The following is a 25,835-nucleotide window of genomic DNA, read 5'->3' on the forward strand; positions in this document are numbered from 1 at the left end:
GTGAACGACACTCGAGAGCTACACAAGTTCAATCACTGTATAAAATGTATATTATTCACACACACAAAACAGTAAGAAAGCTTGCCTATTTTTAGTAAAACTTACCTTTTTACATTGTGACTGTGAATTCCTGGAGTGACAATGTATGCCCCAAGGCTGCTCTTGCACCTGCTGGTTTGTGGTGTGGTGATAATGGTGGTGGCTTGCTGCCTTACTATGGAGTCAGGATCCACAAAGGCTCATGGAAGGAGGAGCTGCAGCTTCTGGGCATGTGCAGCAGCCCTCCTAGACCAGCTGCCATATTTGTTAGTGGCATCTTTCCCAGGTCACTGTTCACTACACCACTATTGCATCTGGCAGTCGTGACTCCACCCACTCGGGTGCTCCCCCTGCTGTCAGCACACTGAGCTCAGTCAGGTCAGTTTTGAGCATTGCTAACCTGCCAGTGGCTCCCTTAACAATTTTTGTAATTGTTATTAGTCAGTTTGTCCCAGCACTAGCGCTCTGTCAACCTGCAGGCTCAGCTTAGCTGTCAGTGCTCTGTTTCCGGCTGCTGCCTGATCTGGGATAAGTGTCCATCTGTCTGCACAGCACTGGCTTTGGTGGGGCAATAGACAGCAGGGTATAATTGCACATTCGGGGGTGATATGTGGGCCACCATTGTGTATGGGGGCGGGGGGCAGAGCATAGCAAGCTGGGTGCGGAAGGCTGACCTATACCAGAGGAGCTGTTGTCCTGTCCTCATGTGCGGGGAGGGAATATGCCGGTGATAAAATGTAAAAGGAGACTGCAGTTGATGGAACATACAAAGCAGTGCTGCTTACAGTATGTGCATAGAGTCTATTGGTTATACTGTCAGTGCCGGCTGAAACACGGCATCCCTGAAGATGTGTAGCTCAAGTGAATAAAGACTAAAGGAAGTGTCGTCAGCATGCCGTACCACCCTTCAGTGGCCGGCGCCCATAGGCAATTGCCTAAAGCTGCCTAGTGGTGGTGCCAGCCCTGCTTTTACTCCCTTCTACCCAATATATTTTTCTCTCCCCATTTCCTCTTTTCTTCCTTTATTCGCATATGGTTAACCACTCCATCCCTTCACCACTCCATTCATTTCTCACAATAAAATGAAAATGGTCAGAACTATAGTTTTCATTTACCTCATTTAGATAACCCTATTTTAGAAATGTTTCTATTGTTGCAAATTACAGGTTGAGTATCCCTTATCCAAAATGCTTGGGACCAGAAGAATTTTGGATAACGGATTATTCCGTATTTCAGAATATTTTGATATTTCAATGATGTATCCTGAGGTATTTTGCATTTATGTTCAAACACATCAAACACATGAAATATACACAAATATTTTATTCGTGCACATAGGCGTGCGCAGCACATTTTTATTAGGGGGTGCACTGTCAAAGCGGTGTGCCTAGCACCACCTATTTGGCATGACTAACACCGCCATTGGGTCTGTCTAACACCGCCAATCAGGCGTGCACTCACTACAATATAAAACATCTCTCAGCCACACCATTATATCCTGCCTATTTCAGTTTTAATCTTCTAATTACTCTGTGTAACAGTACATGCAAATAAAGTCAAAATCATATCTGGATGACATGTAGTGATATGACAAAGCAAAAGTCTTTGGTAAAAGGTATTGCTGGTGTTACTAGCAGCATTAAGTGTGGGGATGGGGGCACAGCATTAAGGGTGCCTGTGCACCCTTAACACTCAATGTGCGCATGCCTATGTTTGTGCATAAAACAAGGTTTCAACACATGAAACAAAGTTTGTGTACTATCTCAGATACTGAAATGACATGCCAAGCAATCATTTACTTGCACATATTTAGTGCCAGTTACATATCACATATTTAGTGCCAGTTACAGATGTCCCCAGTAGTGCTTTAAATTTTTTTTTTACTTTCTGGAATGTATGGTTTTTGGAATCATTTGGATAACAGATATTTGGATAAGGAATACTCAACCTGTATATACTTTGGTTTGCCCAATGACCTTTCAAGAAACATTTGAAACAAAGGGGTCAAATCTATTCTTCACTGTGAATAGCGCTGGGAGATAGTGCGCTGCTAAGTCGTAGAATGCTGGTATTAGTGGCACTCACAGCTGTTTAGTCATGAGTACCAGCATTTTCAGACTTAAGTGCCCCTTTGCAATGCAGTTTGTGTCGCGCTATGGCATGAAATAGCATCTCTACTCGAGTTTTGTCAGATTTCTGCGTACACACCAGGATGGGTGCAAGCAGAAATCCACTAGTCGGCGATAGCAGCTCGCTAATTAGAATATCGCTGGGAGCTCTCTCCTACCACTTTTCACAATGCAGAGAATATAATTGACCCCAAAGATTTCTTAAGTGATGGAAGATCTAATGTTTATTTACTTTCATATTCCAGGAGAAGCAGGTACTCTATCAGGAGTAGGTCAGAGGTCATGGACAGCAACATCACCCATGGAACCAGGTAAATTATTTTGAAAGGAAAAGGAATTGGAGTTACTTACTAAAAAAGTACAAATTTGGAATATAAGGTCTAATTCAGCATGCATGGCTAATCAAAGAATTCAGAAATCAATTGAACTACTGCACATGTAGTTTGCAAAGCTCATGCATTGGGACAATCAGTGAAAAAATATTTGTACACATAGAAGTTGCAGATTAACTACAGTTTGATTGACAGATAGCCAGCATTTAGGGGTGGAACCATGGTGTTTTCTGGATGTGGGTGAGTCTCTAAATTCAGCGATGACCACTTCCAGCTTGATTCTTGTGCACCTTAGTGGAAGCCCAAGACTGGTGGAGATGGAGAAAACTTTTAATGGTTTGTTTTTTTGTGAATGGATCCCAGAATACATCGGTATTTGCAATGCATTTGCAATTTTGCAAGGGGCATTTTTTTGTTTGTCTGGGCGGCGGCTTTCTGCTCGCTGTCCACAGAATTCTCTGATTAGCGATCGGTGCTGAATTTGGTTCATAGTTCCTTAATAGCAAAACACTAAGGGTGACATTCTATGGGATGAGATTTGTGTTCTTTGGCGTTAATTAGTAAACAAAATGGCGACATCGCATTTGTCCGTCAAATCGCCTATTTAATAGGATGCGCAAAAGGACTGAAATCGCATATTATGTGCGTTAAAGCATGCGGACCAAAAGTGCGTGATAAATTCGCATTTATATCGCATCCAGATGTTTTCATACAGAAAAGTATACAAATCGCTTATTTAATGCAATGCGTTTTCGCAAATCGCACTTTTTAGGTGTCTAATAATCGCACTTATTTCAGACCAGGTTCTGTTTGGCGATTTGGCCCAGAACTCAATTTGGTCAAGTGCACACATGGTTAATTTCAGCACAGGTGCCCTCATTTTCACTCAGAAACACCCCTACATAAACCCCAACATCATTAAGGACACCTGTGAGGGTTTGAGACATGGAGATTTTGCAGAGTGGTTTGGAGTTGCTTATTTGTGATGTGGCCCATTTGGAGGAGCTGCGCAGGAGGGAGGAAGCTGCACACCAGATCCAGGTAGCCCCCGACTACTGCGTACCCCACGTATGTATCGTGCTCGGCTGTACCTGGACTCCCTCTCGGATCAACAGGTTGTGGGGATGTTTAGGCTGAACCGCATTAACCTGTTGGACTTAGATGAGCAGGTGAGAGATGATTTGGACCCTTTTGGGGGAGGCAACTATGCAGTGTCTGGGCTGCACAAATTAATGTGTGCCCTCTACTATTTGGCCACAGGCTCCACTCAGTCTGTGACCTCATGGTCCTTGGGGGTTATGATTCGCTTCAACTTGACCTCATAGGACGTGTAGCAGACAGTGGTGGGGCTTCCTCCGCCAGTCTTGGTGGCCTCCTCCAACTCCATGGCCATTTTACTTTTCAGCTGCCTTTTGATGTCATTGAATCTCTTCTTGACATTTCTGACCAGGCGCTTGTGCTGACTTACAGCGTTCACCGCCTGGGTGATGTCCTTCCACATAGCCCTTTTGCGCTGTGCAATGGTCTTGTGGTGAGTTTTCCCAAGTAACCGGTCAAACACAGGCATGATAGCCCGGACAAGCGCAGCATTTTCCTCGTAGGAAAATCTGACCTTTCGGCCACTTTTTGTGCGGTCAGCTTTTACCTCCTCCTCCTCCTGCTCCTCCTCCTCATTTTCTACTCCAGCCATTTACCCCTCCTCCTCCATGCCAGTGTCTTCCTCCTCCACACCTCCATCTTCCTCCACCTCTGACATGTGGCCCTCCTGCAGCTGCTGTGGGGTATGGTCAAGGTCTTGGCTATAGGATGGGGATGCCAGCGGATCCTCCACCTCCTCCTGCTGGGGCTGGACGCCCAGGGCCTGGTCTGGGGCTGGCCTTGCTGTGGCCATGCTGCCTGCCACACTGCTGGCTCTCCCACTTGGCTGGCTGCTGCCACTGCTCCCTCTGCCACTGCTCCCTCTGCCACTGCTTCCTCTGCCACTCCTCACTCTGCCACTGCTCCCTCTGCCACTCCTCACTCTGCCACCAACACCTCTTTCTCTACTCACACTGCCACTGCTCCTCTCCATGCTCCTTACTTCCTATCAAAGAGTCAAATGGCGCCAGTGCCCCTTTATATAGGGGGTGTGATGCATAATGGAGGGGACAGAGGTGGGCCAATAGGTTGGGGGGTTCTTAGTTATGCGGAGACAGTTTTGTAAATCGCACTCCGGTTGGTCCAAAACTCGCAGATGACCAGCGGAAGAAATCGCACCACTTCGCACTTTTCAGCCTCCAAAGCGCATCCCATTAAATATGCGAATTATTACAAAAAAATGCGATTTGAAAAAGGGCGAATGGCGGCGATGTGGTGCGATATAAAAACATGCACATTTATCTCAATCCATAGAATGTCACCCCCTATGTTCAATTTTATTTAATCTGACCTTACAGTAGTTTGATGAAAGGAAAAGCTAAATAGTTACTATATGGAGATCAATTATTAGATACAAAGGGGGAAATTTACTAATAAGAATTCGTAAAAAATAGGTGTATTCGTAGGCAGAAATACACCTATTTTTTACACATTTGTATTTTCGGGATTTACTATCCCGAAAATACAGCAATTCGTATTCCTAAAGATGGCACATTCGTATTTGTATTTACAAATACGAATGTCTACACCATCGATAGGATACGACAGGAATCACCATTCAAAAGAATGGCGGTTCCTAATTTACTAATCAGCCATATTGATAATATGGCTGCTAATTGGCGTGAAACAGCCACGAAAATAGACCTTGATTTTCCTGTCATATTTGCTTTAAGCCTGCACGGATCAGTCAGATCCGTGCAGGCTTTAGTGTAAAAAAAAATCGAATCGAAAAATAAATAAAAACAGCGTGGGGTCCCCCCCCACAGCTGTAACCAGCACCAGGTTGAAAGAGCCGGTGCAGGTAATTAAAAATCATGGAACCCGACAAATAGGGGTTCCCCGATTTTTGACAACCAGCCCCAGGCTCCAGGTACGGGGCTGGTTCCCTAAATACGGGGGACAAAATGACTAGGGGGTCCCCCGTATTTTAAGAACCAGCCCCAGGCCAAACCAGCCAGCAGGGTAATGCCACAGCCGGGGGAGCGCCGCTTTTGATTGGCCACTGAGCAGCCAATAGAAATCATTCTGTTGAGAGGCGGGGAGAATGAAGGATCTCTGCGCCTCTCAGTCAGCAGCGGGGAGATGCCGGAGTCGCCGGCAGCTTGAAGAAGATGGAAGAAGAACTGGACTACGTCGCATCAAGACTGAAGAACTTCCATGGAAGACCGAGGTGAGTAGGATTTCCTACCACAGGTTCACCATGGATTTCTTCGGACCCCGGACGCCGACATGGAGATCGACATGGTGAAGAATGCTGACATGGATCCGGTACCAGGACAAGGCACCGGATCAAGACCCTGGGACCTACCTATGGGATCAAGATAGGTAAGTATCAGTATGTGTGTAATGTATGTATTAAAGTTTTATTTTTCTAATGTGTCAGTGTGTATTTATTTAACGATTTTTTTTACTGTGGAACTACAAGTGCCAGCGGGCCCTTTAATGCCCCGCAGGCTGGGACTTGTGGTTCTCCAAGTCCCGGCTTGCGCGGGAGGCTTGCTGGGACTCATAGTTCCACAGTTTAAAACAATAGTTTTTTCATCTATTTTTTTACACTTCAATCTGCCCGGACCGAACAGGGCCACTGAGGACAGCACCAGGCTTCAGCCTGGTCAGGTAAGACCTGGAGGGGGGGACCCCATTATTGGAGGGGTCCCCACTCCCCCAGGGCCCCTGGCCAGGCTGACTGGTCGGTAGGATTAATGCTTTGGCCGGGGGGACTTGTATAAAAAGTCTCCCCCCAGCTGTGGCATTACCCTGCTGGCTGGTTTGGCCTGGGGCTGGTTCTTAAAATACGGGGGACCCCTAGTCATTTTGTCCCCCGTATTTTGGGAGCCAGCCCCGGACCTGGAGCCTGGGGCTGGTTGTTAAAAATCGGGGAACCCCTATTTGTCGGGTTCCCTGATTTTTAATTACTGGCCCGGCTCTTTCAGCCTGGTGCTGGTTACAGCTGTGGGGGGGGGGACCCCACGCTGTTTTTTTTTATTTATTTATTTTTCACATTTTTTTTACACCTTGCAGCCTGCACGGATCTGACTGATCCGTGCAGACTGCCTACACTAATTCGTATTAGCGGCCGTATATACGGCCAGCTAATACGAATTACTACGACATCGGAGTCGTATATGACTGCTTTGTAAATTCCCCTCAGGAACACGACTTTGCCTACGTATGCAGTCGTAGGGAAAATACTAATACGAAAAACTAGGTTTTTCATATTAGTAAATTTCCCACAAAGTGTCACGGTTTTAGACTCGGAAGGGTGAATACCAGACCGGGAATTGGCTTGACCTGACTCAGGGGTGCGGAGTCTAACCGAACTGGTGGTTTTCGCCAGTGACCCCTCCAAGTGGGATTTGGGCTTCGCTGCACTCGGTACGCCGGTCGCAGTTCCCTGATCAGGTTTCCCACATGGTGCTGGTAACCACTGGGCATAAGGCAGGGTAAGCTCTGTAATGCTCATGGTCAGAGTAGCCGGGTCAGGAACTTGCAGACAGATACAGGTAATGAAGGAGCAGGCTTTAGCAAGAGTCCAAGAACTAGCCGAGTCATAAACTGGGTGTCACAGGATGCAGTACACAGGGAGCAGGCAGGAGAATAGTCACAGAACAAGCCAAGGTCATACACAGGATGTCACGGATGCAGTACACAGGGAGCCGGCCATAGAATAGTTACCAGGATAGCCGAGGTCATACACTGGAAATCACTAGACACGGTACCGGAGGATCAGGCAGGAGAATAGCCGGAATCATACACTGGAAACACAGGATATCACACCAAGCACTGGGAACGCTGGAGCTGGTTAGTGAACCTATACTCTGGTAGAGTCTGTTTGCCAGAACCTGCCTTTTAAAGGAAGCACAAGGAACTGGATTCTCACACGTGCCTCAATCAATGAGGACTGAGCATACCTCACTCAGGTGCTTAAATCAATAAGCAATGGTCAGGTTACACAGAACTGTCCGGCAGCATTGACTCACCAAGGTGCTGTAATCAGCCTGCAGTGTTCAAACTAATACAGAGCTGTCAGCAGCATGAGACAGAGCAGAACCAGCAGGATTTCACAAGCAGGTATCACTAAAATACTTGAATGTTGTGACATTACCCACTCCCCCTCTAGGGGTGGGCTCCGAACACCCCACAAGTACACTTTCAAGGTTGCTTGCGGTGTTTCTTTATCTTAGAAGAACACTTAGATCCCTTTGATCCTGGTGACACCTCTGGCTCTTCAAAATGGGCTCTGGCCAAAACTAGACCACCCCGAAAGGGAGCGACATCATGTTGAGAATCATAATCTGAGTTGGAGTCTAGTTCTGGAGTGCAGATCAAAGACTTTTTGGTGGATGAATCTTTGAGACCATGAAGTACAAAAGAGCCGACACGAATGCCCCTAACTTTTGAGTTCCTGGATTAAAATTTTCGCTATTTTTTTCCAGAAGCTCTAGTACTCTCGGCATGCCGTCTAGATGACCCATGGTTTTGCAGAGCCGTGGGCCAAAGAAGATGAAGGAGTCTTTAATTCAAATTTCTCGATCACAGCCCTGGAGAAAAGATCAGATCTTGATCTGATAATGAACAATGATCTGATTAATCTTGATCTGATGGTGAACAATGATCCACTTGTTGAGGATCATTGGCCTCAACAAGTGGATTGACTCACTCTGGTTCTTCTCCTCGGAAGGATAAGATCATAAATCTTACAATATTAGCCAGATTGACTCCGGAAGATGTATCATGATTCATGGCGTCTAAGTAATGGTCTGCTAGGGCCTGGTAATGGGAAAGATTACCATCAATGGAAATGTCTTCAGATGACTCCTCAGCTGGCTTCTGTATCACAGACAACCCTGGTGGGACCTTAGACACAACGGATGTCTCTTGAACTTGAAGCAGGACTGAAGCCTCAGATAGGACAGCCACCTCCGATGAAATGGACACCTCTCGAACAACGGGCATACCAGGCGAACCCTCTCAGATGTCCAGTACAGTAGGCATTGGCACACAAGAAAAAATTCTGTGGCTGACATGTTTAGGCCCAGGGATCATGGAAGCAAAAGACTCAGGCACGGAGACCATGGAGGCAATGGAGACGGGCCCAGAGGCCATGGAAGCAGAACTGGAGACCATGGGGGCAGGCCCGCAGGCCAGGGAAACAGATCCTGAGACCATGGATGCAAGCCCGGAGGCCATGGAGACTGGTCCTGAGGCCACAGAGACTGGCCGAGACGCTACAGCACACAATTTCTTATGCCCAGAGGCAAGGGCCAACAGATCCTCATGCCTGGAGGCAAAGGCAGATAGGTCCTCATGCCTTGAGGCAAGGGCAGATGGGTCCTCATGCCCAGAGACAAAGGCAGATGGGTCCCCATGCCTGGAGGCAAGGGCAGATGGATCTCCTCTTGGGGTGATGGACTTGGAACTCCCACCAGGGGTGACGGACTTGAAACCCCCACCAGGGGTGACAGACTTGGGACCCCCACCAAGGGGGATGGACTTGGGACCCCCACCAACGGTGACGGACTCAGAACCCCCACCTGTGGTGATGAACTCGGAACCCCCACCTGGGGTGGCGAACTTGGAACCCCCACCTGGGGTGACATACAGAGCCCCTTCTTGAGGAAAAGTGCTCAGTGGCCCCTCTTGGGAAGCCACACTCAGAGACTCCTCCTTGGGTGTGACGACCAGAGGACCCTTCTGGGGTACAATGCTCGGAGATCCCTCTTGGGGTAATATATTCAAAACCCTTTTTGGGGTACCATTTTCAGAGACCCCTCTTGGGGTACAGTTCTCAGGAAACCCTCCTGGGGTGCGATGCTCAGAGACCCTGTTTGGGGTGTGGCACTCTGAGATCCTGCTTGGAGCCTGACAGTCTGAGACCCTGTCTGGTGCATGACACTCTGAACCCCTTCCTGAGGCTTGAAACTCTGAGAACCCTCCTGGGAAATGACAGTCTGAGGCCCTTCCTGGGGTATGACCCTCCAAGACCCCTTCTAAGGTCAAAGACTCTGAAACCCTTCTTGGGGCTTGTCACTCTGAGACCCCTCTCGGAACTCAACACTGTGGGATTCCTCTTGGGGTACAGCAATTTGATGCCCCTGCTGGGTCATTATACTAGGAAGCCCTTCCTTGAGCAAGACACTAGGAAGCTCCTCCTGGAGCACAATACTTGGAAGTCCCTTCTTGGGCCAGACACTAGGAAGCCCTTCCTTGGGCAAGACACTAGGAAGCTCCTCTTGGAGCACAATACTCAGAAGCCCCTCCTGGAGCACCACACTAGGAAGCCCCACCTTGGGCTGGACTGACAGGACCCCCATTTGGGGCTGGCTGGACAGAACAACCCCCTCTTGGGGTTTGATACTTGGACTCCCATCTCGGGTATTGATACTCGGACTCCCCTCCTGGGGCTCGTGACCATAAACCCCCTCCTGGGGCTGGACTTGAACTGTACAGTTCTTCATCAAATAAATTTTGGTCCTAGGACCCCAGTTGTAAACACAGGATTCCCTCTGGATGGGAACAGAATCTATCACTTTTTATTTTGGGTCCCACGTAGGGAACATTCCCCAATGAAGTGATCCTGAGCTCCACAATAAAAGCATAGGTTGAGGGACCTACCCCACTGGTGCTCCTCGTCAGATAACTGAGGAGGAGGCCGACTCAGGTACCTGTCCTTACAGGGCACAGATGCAAATGCCACTGGAATGCCCAGAATGGAGTCAGAGGGCCTTGCAGGCACCGGACCTGGAGTGGAAGGTACAAGCTGTCCAGCAAACAGATAATTAGGGACAAGATTTGAGTCAAAAGTTCTCGTAACTACTGGATCAGCTGCACAAGCTTCTTTAATGTTCTTGAATCGCATTACACAGGGGTTAAAGGAGGTGGAACAACGTTCTTCTGCTGTAACAGGGTCTGCAAAAACTGAATGATCATAGCCTGATCCAGCTCTTGCTTGCTAACCCAGCAAACGGTTGCTCCAATAGTTCCTTGGTTGGACCAGGGTATTCTGTCACCGTTTGAGACTCTGAAGGGTGAATACCAGATTGGTAATTGGCTTGACCTGACTCAGTGGTGCGGAGTCTAACCGTACCGGTGGTTTTCGCCAGTGACCCCTCCAAGCGGGATTTGGGCTTCGCTGCACTCGGTGCGCCTGTCGCGGTCCCTTGATCAGGTTTCCCACATGGTGCTGGTAAACACTGGGCGTAAGGCAGGGTAAGCTTTGGAATGCTCATGGTCAGACTAGCCGGGTCAGGAACTTGCAGACAGATACAGGTAATGAAGTAGCAGGCTTGAGCAAGAGTCCAAGTACTAGCCGGGTCATACACTGGGAGTCACAGGATGCAGTACACAGGGAGCAGGCAGGAGAATGGTCACTGAACAAGCCAAGGTCATGCACAGGATGTCACAGATGCAGTACACAGGGAGCCACCAGGATAGCCGAGGTCATACACTGGAAATCACTAGACACGGTACCGGAGGATCAGGCAGGAGAATAGTCAGGAGAATAGACGGAATCATACACTGGAAACACAGGATATCAGACCAAGCACTGGGAATGTTGGAGCAGGTTAGTGAACCTATACTCTGCCAGAGTCTGTCTGCCAGAGACTGTCTTTTATAGGAAGCACAAGAAACTGGATTCTCACAGGTGCCTCAATCAATGAGGGCTGAGCATGTCTCACTCATGTGCTTAAATCAATAAGTAATGGTCAGGTTACACAGAACTGTCTTGCAGCATGGACTCACCCAGGTGCTGTTATCAGCCTGCAGTGTTCAAACTACCACAGAGCTGTCAGCAGCATGAGACAGAGCAGAACCAGCAGGATTTCACAAGCAGGTATCACTAAAATAAATAATAAAAATGTTGTGACATAAAGTAGCCTAGAATTATGGTCAGCATGCTTGCCTGATCATCTTTTTAAGGGCTGGGTCAACATAGAAGAGCAGGCTCCTATGTGGCTGCCCGCTATGAATTACACAGGTCCCAGGTGTCAGAGTTCATACCAACTGTCATTATATCAAATGAGCAGTCAAGATTGACCCCAGAACATGTGTTAAATACTTGACTTCTTGTCGAATATGATGACAGTTGGTATGAACTCTGACACCTGAAACCTGTGTAATTCTTATGTGCACTAATTAAATGGAGGATCCGGCAACCCTGGTGCTCAGACTCATGGGTTTGTAAAAAAAGATGGTGTTCTTTACAGATCAACAGTAGAATCCCAGGATAGGGATCGTTGGGATCCTGGGATTTTAGGCCGAAATCATTGGGATTTCAATCAGAGCATAGCTAAGCACTCGGGCCAATGCTGAACCTTCCACTAGCCTTTCTGCCAGCCTTTCCACCAGCCAGCACTTCAGCCAGCCCGCTTGCCAGCATGCCGACCCTTCAGCACACCAATCAGCTGGCATACCAGCCAGCCCACTCAGCAGCATGAAAGCCAGCATTTATTTTGTTAGCCTGGACCAAAATAACATTTCTCATTGGTCAACTCAATTCCGTGAATCCCAGTATTGAGAGTTTTTCAATCCCGGAATTGAAAAACAACCCAAGATTGGCACCCCTAATCAGCAGATATGTGTATATGTTGAATTGTGGAATTTGGTAGAAATATACCTTTTCTTGCCAAGCACATAGTTCTTTTTCAGACCAGTACAAAAGCAAGTTTCAAGTTAAAGAGCAAAGCTATTAAAATGAGATAAAAGTTTTCAAATGGAATTTGATACTGTAAATATAGGGCTTAATTCAGATTGGTTTGAAAAAGCAAACTCCTTCTTTAAAGGTTTGGCTGATGTAACATGTGCATAGAGAGAGAGAGTTACATTTGGATGGGGTGTGTTCAAACTGAATTTGTTGCTATTATGGGGAAATAGCAATAACAAGTTTCTTATTCAGGTCAAGGCACAACTTTTCCACGCTAGCCGATATTGAATATCTAAATTTCAACTTTTTCACTACGGCCTAATGTTCAGCCTGCAAATCTCATCAACGCCCTGACAAAGATTTTCAGTGAACTCTTAGGTGCCGATTCAAATGATAAAATAGTCTTTGATCCAGCACATAGGGCTCTCTGTCCTCATGGTTCCCCCTCCGGCAGGCCCCTAGATGTGCTATGCAGGTTCCACTACTTTTCTCAGAAGGAGGAAATAATGCGGAAAGTGAGGCAACTGGGTGGTTTGGATTTCAATGGAGTCACCATCCATATCTACTAAGATTTATCCTGGTACACTTTGCAACAGTGCAGGGCCCTTTGTCCGATTACAGACAAATTACACATACAACAGCTGAAGTACAGATGCCGCTTTCCATTCCATCTCCAGGCGACTTTCTACAGCAAGACCCATTCCGTACACAACCCATCTGACATACTTTCCTTCTGCTCAGCCCTGGGGTCTTCTGCTAATAACTACGCCTAACTGGAACATCTCAGTGCACAAACTGATTCCAGACAGGCTTCTTTTAATTACATGTAAGTTATTCAATCATTACTTCACACTTATCAATATTTGCACGCCCAAAACTGATCAACACACCTTTATTAACTCTGCCCTTGATTTGATAGAGCCATTGGTGAAGGGTATACTGGTTATTGGTGGTGACCGTAATTGGTCTCTAGATCCTTTACTCGACATGTTCACATATTCCCCACATGTTTCAGCTGCTAAATACCGTAGACTTAGGAGATTGTTCCATGATTTTTGCCAATTCTTGGAAGACTCTACATCATGGGTCTTCAACCTATGGCCCTCCAGATGTTGTGAAACTACATGTTCCAACATGCATTGCCACATTTTTTCCTATAAGAGCATGCCAAAACTGTCAGGGCATGCTGGGAAATGTAGTTCCACAACATCTGGAGGGCCACAGGTTGAAGACCTGTGCTCTACATCCTTCAAGTCATGACTACACCTTTTTCTCTCACCTCCACGACTCCTACTCTCATTCAGACTACTTTTTTCTGAGTTATAGGCATCTCCATCTTTTAGCAGATGCTACTGTATAATAGGTCCAATGACTTGGTCAGATTATGCTCCAGTTTCTCTGGTACTTCCTTATCCATCCCAACAATGGACCTGGAAGCTTAATGAATCTCTTTTACATGATGCATATTGTAGGGTTGAGACTGCTCAGACCCTCACCGAATTACCCACAACTACACACCTGACGTCTTGCAGGTCATTGCATGGGGTGCACATATATGGGTTCTCAGAGGCAAATTGATCGAAGTTGGGTTCCTATATAAAGAAGCAGAATCTGCCCAAATATCGGTCCTACTTCAGCAGATTAAACTTTTTGAAACATCTAATAAATCCTCCTTATATAATAGGCACGCCCTAAGCTAACGGAAGCAATGGCCTCCATCAATAAACTCTTATAGGATAATGTCAAACTGTACATACAAAAGTGTAAAAATATATATTTTTTTAAATGAAGAAACAAGCCAGGGAAATTGTTAGCTGGAGTATTAAGATCCCAGCAAGCCCCAGGGTTTATTAGTACGATTAAGAATAACTCTGGAGTGGTGTGTTCGGAGACTTCTGAAATTGCTGCTAGTTTTCGCCAATACTACTCTTCACTTTACAATTTGACATGCTCCTCTTCAGAAACTATACCCTTACCGTCCTCACACGATGGGGGAAATTTACTAAAGGAAATTTGTAAAAAAAATAGGTGTATTTGTATCCAGAAATACACTTATTGTTGACATTTACTATCCCGAAAATACGGCAATTCGTAGTCGTATTGATGTGCTATCACTACGAATACGAATTGCCTTATTTTCGGGATAGTAAATGTCAAAATTAAGTGTATTTCTGGATACAAATACAGCTATTTTTTACAAGTTTCCTTTAGTAAATTTCCCCCGATGTCTTAAATTATCTAACCTCTATCTCTTTTCCTACTATTTCCCAATCGGAGAGAGATATCCATGAAAAACCTTTTACGTTACAGGAGGTTGAGATCTGGGACTGGGTCCTTATTTGCTACATAGGATTTGCTTTATATATTTCCCCTTCAGCAAGAATTATGGTAAATGGTACCCTATCTGATGCTTTCACTATTAGTAATGGTACTCACCAGGGCCCACTGTGCTTACTGATTTTTGTACTCTGCTTTAACCAGATCTATTAGAGCTAATCCAAACATTTCAGGGCTTACTATTGGCGGTGTTGACCACAAACTTGCTTTGTTCGCTGACAAGTTATTAGTTATAATTGCTCAACCTGTATTCTCCTTACCTAACTTAATGTTGGAATTTGGGACTTTTGGGAAACTGTCCGATTTAAAAAAAAATGTTTTTTCCAAATCTTCAGCTTTGAACATTTCAGCCTCCACTTCAGACGGCTTTTCCTTTTTCCTTGCACTCTTCCTATATTACCTACTTGGGGTTAGACTTATGAGAGATCTGTCTCCTCTTTTTTCCAACAACTTCTCTCCTCTTCTTTCCTCAGTCAAGTCAGATTACAATCAATGGTCTTTGAAACAGCTATTCTGGCTTGGGAAGGTAAATGTGTTTAAAATTAATACACTCCCAAGGATCCTTTACCTTCTCCAAACCCTACCTACAGTATATCAATACCCGGACATTGGTTTTGTTCTATTAACTGATTGATTTCTAAATTTATCTTGTCTGGGAAAAGACCTAGGATTAGCCGTACCTTACTCATTCGTCCCAAACACATGGGAGGCCTGCAGCTTCCCAATATTAAATCTTATTACCATGCCACTCATCTTCATAGGGTTCTAGAATGGACTAGGAATAGGGACTCTAAGCTTTGGGTTGCCCTTGAGAGTTGCTTCCTGGATAAGCCCACAGAGATTGCACCATTGCTACCCATCCTTCCTAGACCTAATCTGCCCCATCGCACAAGATCCCCAATTATGCACATCTGGAAATCCTTGCATCATTCTACCCACATTTCTTCAAGCTTTTGGCCCTCTTAGTTCTTTTCTCACTAACCTGGACCAGGTAGCTGTCTTTCTCATTTTCCTTCTTGGACCTCTGAGGGCCTGTTTGGGTTCGGTCAGTTGGTGTTAAGCAACTTTTAGAAATACGTGACAAATGGACCATACCCCAATCTGATTATTGGAATTCCTACAAATACGCCACTTTTTCTCCACTGGCAATAGATTAGCTTTTGCCAAAAGAGACCTTACCCTATTCTAGAAACTCTGCATTTCTCCCACTCGCCCCGCTCACCTAATATCTACCCTTTACCAATTGTTGCTAACCAATCAAACTTCTCCTATTCTACCATGGGCTAAGGTGTGGGAGAGAGAATTGAATATTACCTTCTCGGATTCGGACTGGCGCATTCTTTTCTGAAAGACACTCAAATTCTATTTGTACCATGATAAAAGAGACTCAATATAAAATCCTGATTCGGTGGTACATATATATAACCTTCCGTACTTCAGTCTATGTTACCATCAGTTTCCAATTTATGCTTAAGATGTTTGTCATCTGTGGGGAAACTGAGCCATACTGTATATGGTGGGACTGCTCCCGTTTGACACAATTCTGGTCTGAAGGTATTGATGTGTCCCAGTGAATAACTCCCCAGTTTTGGCTGCTGAACCATTCCTAAACTTCACTAGGTGTATATAAAAAAATCTCTTCTATGCCACCTTGATAATGCTGCTAACTCAGCCATACTGGTCCTTTGGAAATCTACAAGCCCTCCCATATGTAAAGATTGGCTTGCCAAGATTGATTACTGTATGTTTATGGAGGATCGGTACTTATGTATTATCTGGACTCCCATGTTAAATGCACCCCATTTTTTCATACCCCTACTATCCAACTACGCATGGAGTTGATTTTATATAGTGTGGCGAGCGCAGCGAGCCACCGTGCCCGAAGCGTGGTGAGCGCAGCGAGCCCCGCGAGGAGACGCGGTCTCATAAGAAAAACGGTAGTCCAGATATTACATAAGTACCGAAGGATCTTTTGCACTCTTCTCTAGATAGACATTCTGCCTTCTCCCATACCTGGCTACGCTGGCTGGAATATAAATCTTCAGATGATTATAAAACCTACACAGTATGTCCTCTCATTAATACTCCTCAAATATTCGTGTGTGTTCCAATCTGGAGATATCCCCCACTTATTGTCCTGTTCTCCTCTCCCCATCATTTTTTTTCATGTCATTGTTCTCCTTTGATTGCCATGATCATAGATGTCACTACTTTACCCTTAAAATATTGTGTTGCTTTCAACTGACATCTTTATATGATTCCAGCTACTATATATATGACTAACAAAAAACAAAAACAGAATATAAAAAAAAAGTTACCGATCTTTTGCACCATGTGCCTCTACTAGATAGGGGATACAGCTTTGGAAATTAGTTTTATTTCGTTTCTGTATAATATATATTTAATATGTATAAAATGAATATATATATATGTATATGTATATATATATATATATATACAGAGGCTGGAGGTGCGGCACTCGTAGCTTCGTTGTCAGCGACTCAATAACCACACCGTGACACGGTAGCTTTGGTGATCAACGTTTCAAATAACTTGTATTTTTCATCAGGATAAAGAATATAAAAACATGCACATACCTTTATAGGTGAATACAAACAAGTACAAACACAACGTGCCAGTGAAAGGAAGCCCGCCCTATCGTGGGTGGGGAGTGTATAGTGACATCATCTTGAGGCGCCGAATAGACGCTACGTGGTTACCATAGTGATATGATACAAAATCTGCACGGACCAAGATTAACAATAGTTAGTCTCCATAATGGGTACAACAATCATAATAGGTATAGTATAAGTAACCTTGTAGTGCGGCACAGTTACACATCATCGTGGCTGCATGCATTACTAGACATTTCAAGACATAACCTATCAGCAACGTTGCTGGGTTACCGTGGAAACGGTCTGTGTAGTTGCGCACGCATTTGGGTTGCCGTGGAAACGACCTGCGCTGCAGCATACACAATGTCAAAAGTATATGCTCAATGCTTACGTGAATAAAAATTATATCATAAAGTAAATGAAATGTAACAGCACTATAGTATATACATAGGATGATCACACTCATAATTGAAGCAGCAGGAATCCTGCTAATAATTAGCAATATATGAAAAAGAAGAATGCATAATACACTTGAAGGTATATAAATCATTTAAAAACTGAAAAGGAAATATTTTCATTAAGGCCGCGGGGTGCAATGACATTAAGTCTGTGGATCCAGCGTGTCTCGCATTGGATCAATTTTTTGGATATGTTACCGCCTCTGATAGAAGGCTTTACACAATCGATCATACGGTATCGGAGTGTATTTAAGGCATGTTTTTTCTCAGCAAAGTGGCGTGCTACGGGTTGGTCGCTTTGGCCGCTGATAAGGGCTTTTTTGATAGCGCTACGGTGCGCTCCCATTCTCTCCTTGAATTTTCGTTCTGTTTTGCCGATGTAGCATAAGCTACAGGGGCATATTATTTGATAGACTATGTATTTAGATTCACAGGTGAAATGGTGGCGAATTGAGTATTGTTTGCCACTATGAGGATGGGAGAAAGTGTCACCAGTCAATAAGTATTGGCATGTTACGCAGGAACATTTGAAGCAACCATTTTTGGGGGGTTTCAAGAAGCCCGCATACACACTGGGCGATTCTTTGAATGATGTTTCTGACTTTACTAACAGATCTCGTAAATTCCGGCCCCTAGAGTAACATGGCATAATTCTTTTGGTGGTAAACGGTAAGGAAGTGTCAGACTTTACTATAGGCCAGTGTTTTTTGATAGTGGCAGTTACTTTAGAGGAAGCTGAATTATATCTGTTGACCCAAGGGATGCGGGTCTCTAAAGCGGTAGCTTTGTCGCTATCAACAGATTTATTAATGAGGGCTGTTCTGTCCATTTTCAGCACTTTGTTCTTGCATACTTGTAAGTCATGTATGGAATAACCCCTTTGTACGAATTTACTTATAAGATCATCTAATTGTTTGGCACATTTGTTACTATCATTGTTGATGCGGAAAACCCGTATCATCTGTGAATAGGGCAATCCCTGGATCAAACTTTTTGGGTGGCAGCTTTGTGGTATTAACAAAGTATTTCTGTCTGTTTGTTTAGTATAAACAGAAGTTTGTAAAGTATGGTTATTGATTTCAATGGCTACATCCAAATAATGGGCTTGTTTTTGGTTCACTTCATAAGTGAATTTGACTGGGTTGTTCATGGTGTTATAGCTGTTGATAATTTCCATGAGTTCTGTGTCATTGCCCCTCCAGATGACCAAGAGGTCGTCTATATAGCGTTTGAATAAAACCACCTGTGAAGTAAATTGTTGATTAGAAAAAAATGCATCAAATTCTACAGAGAACATAAATATATTTGCATATGCTGGTGCGACTGAAGAGCCCATGGCACACCCCTTAATTTGCATAAAGAATTCTTTGTTATAAATGAAAAAGTTGTTAGTTAGTATTAGTTCCAATAGCATGAGGATAAACTGAATTTTTGAAGCAGAGAAGTCACTTTTGTTAGTGAGAAACCTTTGTACTGATGCCAAACCCAGGTCATGTGGAATGACCGTATATAAGTTTACCACGTCTATGGTTGCTAGCCAGCATTGATCAGTAGGCAAAGTTAATGCGTTGAATTCACGTAATAACGAGGTGCTGTCCAACAAAAAGGTCGGCTGAGCTTGGATCAGTGGTTGAAGCATAGAGTCAATAAGCGTCGCTGATGGCTGTAGTAGAGATCCATTCGCCGACACAATAGGTCGACCTGGGGGTGGGTCCATCTTTTTATGGATTTTGGGAACTGTGTACAACGTTGGTACAATCGGAAATTCTGGTACCAAAGTCTGAGCCGTTTTTTCCGTGATGATTTTCATGTCAACACCGATTTGTAGTATCGCTTTAAGTTTGGAGGTACATTCTTTTGTGGGATTGTTGGATACTTTGCGATACGTGGTATTGTCGGAGAGTTGACGGGTTATCTCAGAGTGGTAATCTTGTAGATCTTGAAGGACAATTCCACCGCCTTTGTCTGCCGGTCGTATGATTAATTGTTCATTTTGCGACAATGTTTTTATAGCGTGTCTTTCTTGTATTGAAAGATTGGGGTGGGTAGGTTTAGCTTGTTTAATTAGGTGAGTCACTTCTTGGTCTACCACTCGTGCAAAAGTTTTAATACTAGCATTAAAAGTCTGTGGATCGAATGTGGATGGCGGACTGAATTTTTTAATAGCCTGAGGAATAATTTCCTGTATAGTAGGGTTATTCGCTGGTCTATTATGAAAAAATTCTTTTAGCTTCAAATTGCGGATCAAATCATTTCTTTCAATTTGCCATTGCAGGTCTTCAAATGGTACTGTAGGCACAAAACTAAGTCCTTTAGAAAGGAGACTGGTTTCACTGGTAGATAACTCGTAGGAAGACAGGTTAAATATTAATATTTCTTGTTCGTTGGTGGGCGATTTGCTCGCCCTCTGCCTTTGCCTCTGGCATTGTCCACCTCGTCTAGTAAAACATCTCCGCTGGCTTCCCTGGCTCCCCGGGTGCGAACACCTAAAGGGCCAGTGGCCTTGCGGGTTCTGTCTGTATCGCTGTTGGAGCTCACCTGTTCTTGTGAGGAATCAGTGTCAAGGTTACTTTTGAATCTTCCCGTGTTGCGCTTGTTGCGTCTGAAGAACGGGGTTTTCTTATTGCCGGTGTTAGAGGGGTTTCCTGACAGCCAGCGGTAAACTGTATGCCGTTCGTAATCCCCTTCCACCTTAATTAACTTTTCTTTTTTAAACGCCAAAAGATCTTTTTTGTAGGTGGCTACCTGAGTGCTCAGGCGGTTCAGCCAATCCACTTCTTTGTCCGCAACAAGAGACGGAAGGTGGTCTTTCTCAAAGTTGGTGATTTTTTGTTTGATGGTGACAAGCTCTTTGCTGGACTGTTCTACAACCAGAACCATAAGGTCCAGTGAGCACTTGTTAAGTATAGCAACCCAGCGTTTACAAAAGGCTGGGTCGAAGCGTCCTATAGTAGGGCAATTACGTACTCTGAAGCCCCTAGGTATTTTTTTAGATTTACAATAGTCACTTAGAGAGAGGGCATGCAAATAGAAATCAATTTCTTTTTTCTTCATACGTAGAAGGTCTCTATAGATGATGTCGGGGGCGGAGGATTCAACTTCATCTTTCAATCCTTTATCCAGTAGGATCGCTGTAATTTCTGCCTCAGAGAGGCTCAGCAGATCACCGGTGGGAAAGTTGAATAGTTCAGCGTTATAGTCTGCGCCTCCGGCTGCCATGGTGAGACGGATTGTAATAATTGGTATCCGTTACCAGATGTCAGGGTCAGTGCCGTGAGGTGTGGGGGTCCGTGAAGGGGAAGGGAGAGGGATCTTCCACAGAAGACGTTGTCCTGGACTTGCAAGCGAATTTGCTGGGTGCCCAAACAAGAGCAAGATTGCTCTCAATTAATATAAGCACAGAGGTCTGGCACTCCTATGGAACGATAGAATATCTGCAGCCGGTGCCCTCACAGTAATAATACATACAGAGGCTGGAGGTGCGGCACTCGTAGCTTCGTTGTCAGCGACTCAATAACCACACCGTGACACGGTAGCTTTGGTGATCAACGTTTCAAATAACTTGTATTTTTCATCAGGATAAAGAATATAAAAACATGCACATACCTTTATAGGTGAATACAAACAAGAACAAACACAACGTGCCAGTGAAAGGAAGCCCGCCCTATCGTGGGTGGGGAGTGTATAGTATACACTCCCCACCCACGATAGGGCGGGCTTCCTTTCACTGGCACGTTGTGTTTGTTCTTGTTTGTATTCACCTATAAAGGTATGTGCATGTTTTTATATTCTTTATCCTGATGAAAAATACAAGTTATTTGAAACGTTGATCACCAAAGCTACCGTGTCACGGTGTGGTTATTGAGTCGCTGACAACGAAGCTACGAGTGCCGCACCTCCAGCCTCTGTATGTATTATTACTGTGAGGGCACCGGCTGCAGATATTCTATCGTTCCATAGGAGTGCCAGACCTCTGTGCTTATATATATATATATATATATATGTATATATATATATATATATATATATATATATATATATATATATGGGATGCAGTTAAAATGCCGGCAGTCGGGATCCCGGCGTTCAGAATCCCGACGCCGGAATCCCGACACATTCTCCCTCCGTGGGTGTCCACAACACCCCTGGAGGGAGAATAAATTAGTGTGCCGAGCGCAGCGAGGCACCGGGCCCACTGCGTGGCGAGCGCAGCGAGCCCGCAAGGGGGGGCGATCCACGTCCCCCCCTTGTCGGCATTTCGGCTGTCAGGATTCTGAATGCCGGGATCCCGACCGCCGGGATTCAGTACTGAATCTTAATATATATATATATATATATATATATATATATATATATATATATATATGCTCCAGCAGGAACTGTGGCCCTTATTCTAGTTCACTCTTTCTGACAAAATATTTCTTAGATGGACAAAACCATGTGCACTGCAGGTGAGGCAGGTGTTACTTGTGCAGAGATAATTAGATTTGGGTGGGGTTTTACACCTGCCTCACCTGCAGTGCACATGTTTTTGTCCATCTAAGAAATATTTTTTTCAGAAAGAGTGAACTAGAATAAGGGCCACAGTTCCTGCTGGAGCCTGCAGGAAATAGCCCTGCTTATACCAACTTATCATCTTCTAGCTAGCACTTATGAAAGAAAGGGAAGTCAGACTCTGCCCAACTTTATCTAGCGAAATGGTGATAGCCAAATTATTACATAAATATTATTGGGTGGTAGATATGAGAAAAAGTTGCCCATAGCAACCAATCAGAATCTACAGTTCTGTCAATTTATATCTTTTTTAGAAGGTTTATACAAGAGGATTGGATGTACTAAATATAGTTTTTGAACTTTCTTTGTAAAATTATATGATCCAAACACTGATATATTTAATCTTTATTTTTTTTTTAAATAAAACCTGTTTGTCTTGTGTTTTTAATTAGGTGAAAATGTTGTTGAAGCAAAGACGCCAATAACACTACTGATGACGAATAAGCAGGAGCCAGACAGTGGAAACGAACTCTCCAGCTCCAGTCTTGACAGTCATGATTCACCTCCAGCTTCTACAAACCTTCCAATTGAAAATATTCTTCAGGAGACAGTCCCTTGTTCTCAAACCCATCAAACCCATGAAGAAAGTCCACCACACTCCAGAACGCAAGACTTGTCACAATCTTTAAATGACTGTGACCAGGAAAAGGAATCAGGGTCACGAAGAAACAGCATGCAGGATGTGGCAAAGGAAAATGGCATAGAGAGCTTCCCTGAGCCGCCACAGCCCAACGAAGAGAGGAAGGCACTTGAGGTTGAGCTAGTGAAATGTATTGAAGAGTTTCGAAAGATCAGGATCCCAATAGTGTTCCCCAACAAGAAACGGCATTGGCAGAATGAATTGCTTAGGAAATATCAACTATGATAATCAAATATTGCTACTTACAAAGGTATCTGTGCGACTACTCAAAAACTCTTTCAGTTGACTGGCATACAACGCGGAGAGTAATAAATGATTGTCTATACGAAGGGCTAGCCTCTGCAGAAAACATTGTTTTTCTATAAATAAACTGGAACATATTTCAGGAAGAGACACAGTAATGACATAATGGATGTTAGCCATGAATTCACCATGACAGTCAATAATATATGATTTCACAGATTTTTTTTTTTTTTTTTTAGTCGTTATTACAAGAAAGTTGGTATGTGGGTTTACAACCAATATATTCTACTGGTTCTCTATGTTTTGGGGGAAACATATCATTTCTGTTTTACAAGTGTTATATTTTGCCTAAGTAATTAAATAAAAAATAATACACAGATTTCCCAATGATGCTATTACTTCTACATTTCTGTAAGTTTGTTCATAATTTGTTTTTCCAATGTAAATAATGTATTTGCTAATTGCTAATTGCTAATTGCTAATTCTGACCATATACTGTAAGATCAAACTCACCTTCAGACAGACCAATTTTTGATAATTGGTCAGCCTGTCTGATGATTAATACATCCACTGTCAGATCCAATTACAAATTAGCGCATCTGGCGCACATGGTTGAAAATGTGCTATGCCTGGAAGAACAATAGTTGCTGCTCAGCTGCACCCACATACTGTGCAATTATTGGGGGAAAAACAGCAAAGATATTCCTCCAACACACTGCAAATAGGTCAGCATAGAGAGATTTACATTCTACTTGATGATAGCAATAAATAGATCTCAGCTGAGAAATATATGGACACCCACCAGGACATGGCAAGGCATCTCTGCTCAGATGGCTACACACTACATAATAATAATAATAATAATAATAATAATAATAATAATAATAATAATAATAATAATACTTTGGGGAATATAGTATATATTTATGTATTTCTAATCTGAAAGCTAACTTGGAGGCACTCCAATATCCTCTGACATGGCACTAAATGATTAGCATAACCTCCAATTACTGACCCAATACCTGCCTGCTGCCTCAGTCTTATGCAATGACATATAGAATAGAAGTTGATCAGATCAATTTCTAGGTGCATGAATGGGGTGTGGGATAATAGGTAGGCAGCAAAAAGGTCGACATACATTTAGGTTGACATGCAAGAAGGTCGACATGGGTTTAGGTTGACATGTCATTAGGTAGACACAAGTATTAGGTCAACATGGGGAAGGTCGACAGTCAAAAGGTCGACATAGTTTTAAAAAAAAAAAAAACAGTCGACATGAACACAATAAAGTAGCACAGCGCCTCCTCATTTGGCTCACTGCGCTTGCCATGCTTCGGGCAAAGTGCCTCGCTATGCTTGGAACACTTTTTATTCTCCCACCATGTCCTAGTGGATGGTAGGGCATGAAATCCTCACCTGTCGGCACATGTCGGCTCCAAAAAAAGTGAAAAACACCATTCTGACCTTTTGACTGTCAACCTTCGCCATGTTGACCTAATGCTTGTGTCAACCTAATGACATGTCGACCTAAATGCATGTTGACCTTTTTGCTGTCTACCCTTTGTCTGGATACCGCATGAAAGGAAGGGGTTAATTCAGAAAAAAAAAATTAAGCATAGTAGCCAGCCCAGCACACTGCAAGCATAATAGGATTTTGATACTTACCTCTCCAAAATCCATTGTCAGCAGCACTTCACAAATAAGTGGGAAAACTGTGTGGTTGCTTTGTTCCCGGCTATTTGCACATACACAAGAGACACTTTACCTAGGGTTGACTACCCTCACAGAAAGGACAGGAGGCTCCCGAAAATCGGAGATTTGACATAGGGCCTGATTCAGACCTGCTCACAAGGCTGCATATATCTGTTGCCTATCGAGCAGGTAAAGACCGCTTGCCCCTCCGCTGCCCTGCATTCGCATGCACATCCGCTCGTATGCGGCCACACTGAAGAAAAATCATTAGATAATTGCTCACAATTTAATGATTTTTTTTCCATTGCTTAAAAAAGTCAGTCTAGACCAGGGATGGGCAACTATTTTGGCTAGGGGGCCGCTTTACACTTCCACTAAATATTCGAGGACCGCACACAAAATATCTTGTATACAGATGGAGCCATCCTCATCTCGCCCTTTAATAAGATTAATGCTGTTAAGATGGCCCTGCCAACCTGTGCTGCCACAGCCGCCACTGATGCGAGCCGGTATATTTCCTCCCTTCTCCTGTGATGTGAGTGACATGCTGAGATGCTAGGAGGCAGGTGGGGCGGAGCTTCTTGTGCAGTGGGGTCGGAGGCAGCTGTGTTAAGGTAGAATTGCTGCTGGGTCCTGGGGGTGAGGGAATGCAAAATAGATGTAGAAGCTACCTCCGTTTTACATCCCATCTCCCCCAGGACCCAGACAGAAGCATATACAGATGGAGCCATCCTCATCTAGCCCTCTCTGGAGAGCCATGGTAAGACAAGGCCTCTTGTTCTCAGCAGCAATACAATACATAGAACCATACAGTTGGAGAAGGGGATTAGCAGATAAATCCGATTACTCAGTTAATCTTATTAAAGGGCGAGATGAGGATGGCTCCATCTGTATACAAGATATTTTGTGTGCGGTCCTCGAATATTTACTGGAAGTGTAAAGCGGCCCCCCAGCCAAAATAATTGCCCATCCCTGGTCTAGACTGACTTTTTTAAGCAATGGAAAAAAAATCATT

The 25,835-nt window shown here is 44.2% G+C and overlaps 1 protein-coding gene across 1 annotated transcript; it reads left to right on the forward strand.

Annotated features, from left to right (window-relative positions):
- Positions 1–358: 358 nt before the first annotated feature.
- On the forward strand, positions 359–23,448 carry LOC146035558 (uncharacterized). The gene is made up of 3 exons (XM_083159082.1): positions 359–417; positions 2,414–2,479; positions 22,638–23,448. The coding sequence occupies exons 2-3, from the start codon at positions 2,470–2,472 to the stop codon at positions 23,108–23,110; spliced, it is 483 nt and encodes a 160-aa protein (XP_083015208.1). The 5' UTR covers positions 359–417; positions 2,414–2,469; the 3' UTR covers positions 23,111–23,448.
- Positions 23,449–25,835: the final 2,387 nt, after the last annotated feature.

This window comes from Crinia signifera, chromosome 9 (assembly GCF_055691185.1).
Source record: "Crinia signifera chromosome 9, ASM5569118v1, whole genome shotgun sequence".
Classification (NCBI taxonomy): Eukaryota; Metazoa; Chordata; class Amphibia; order Anura; family Myobatrachidae; genus Crinia; species Crinia signifera.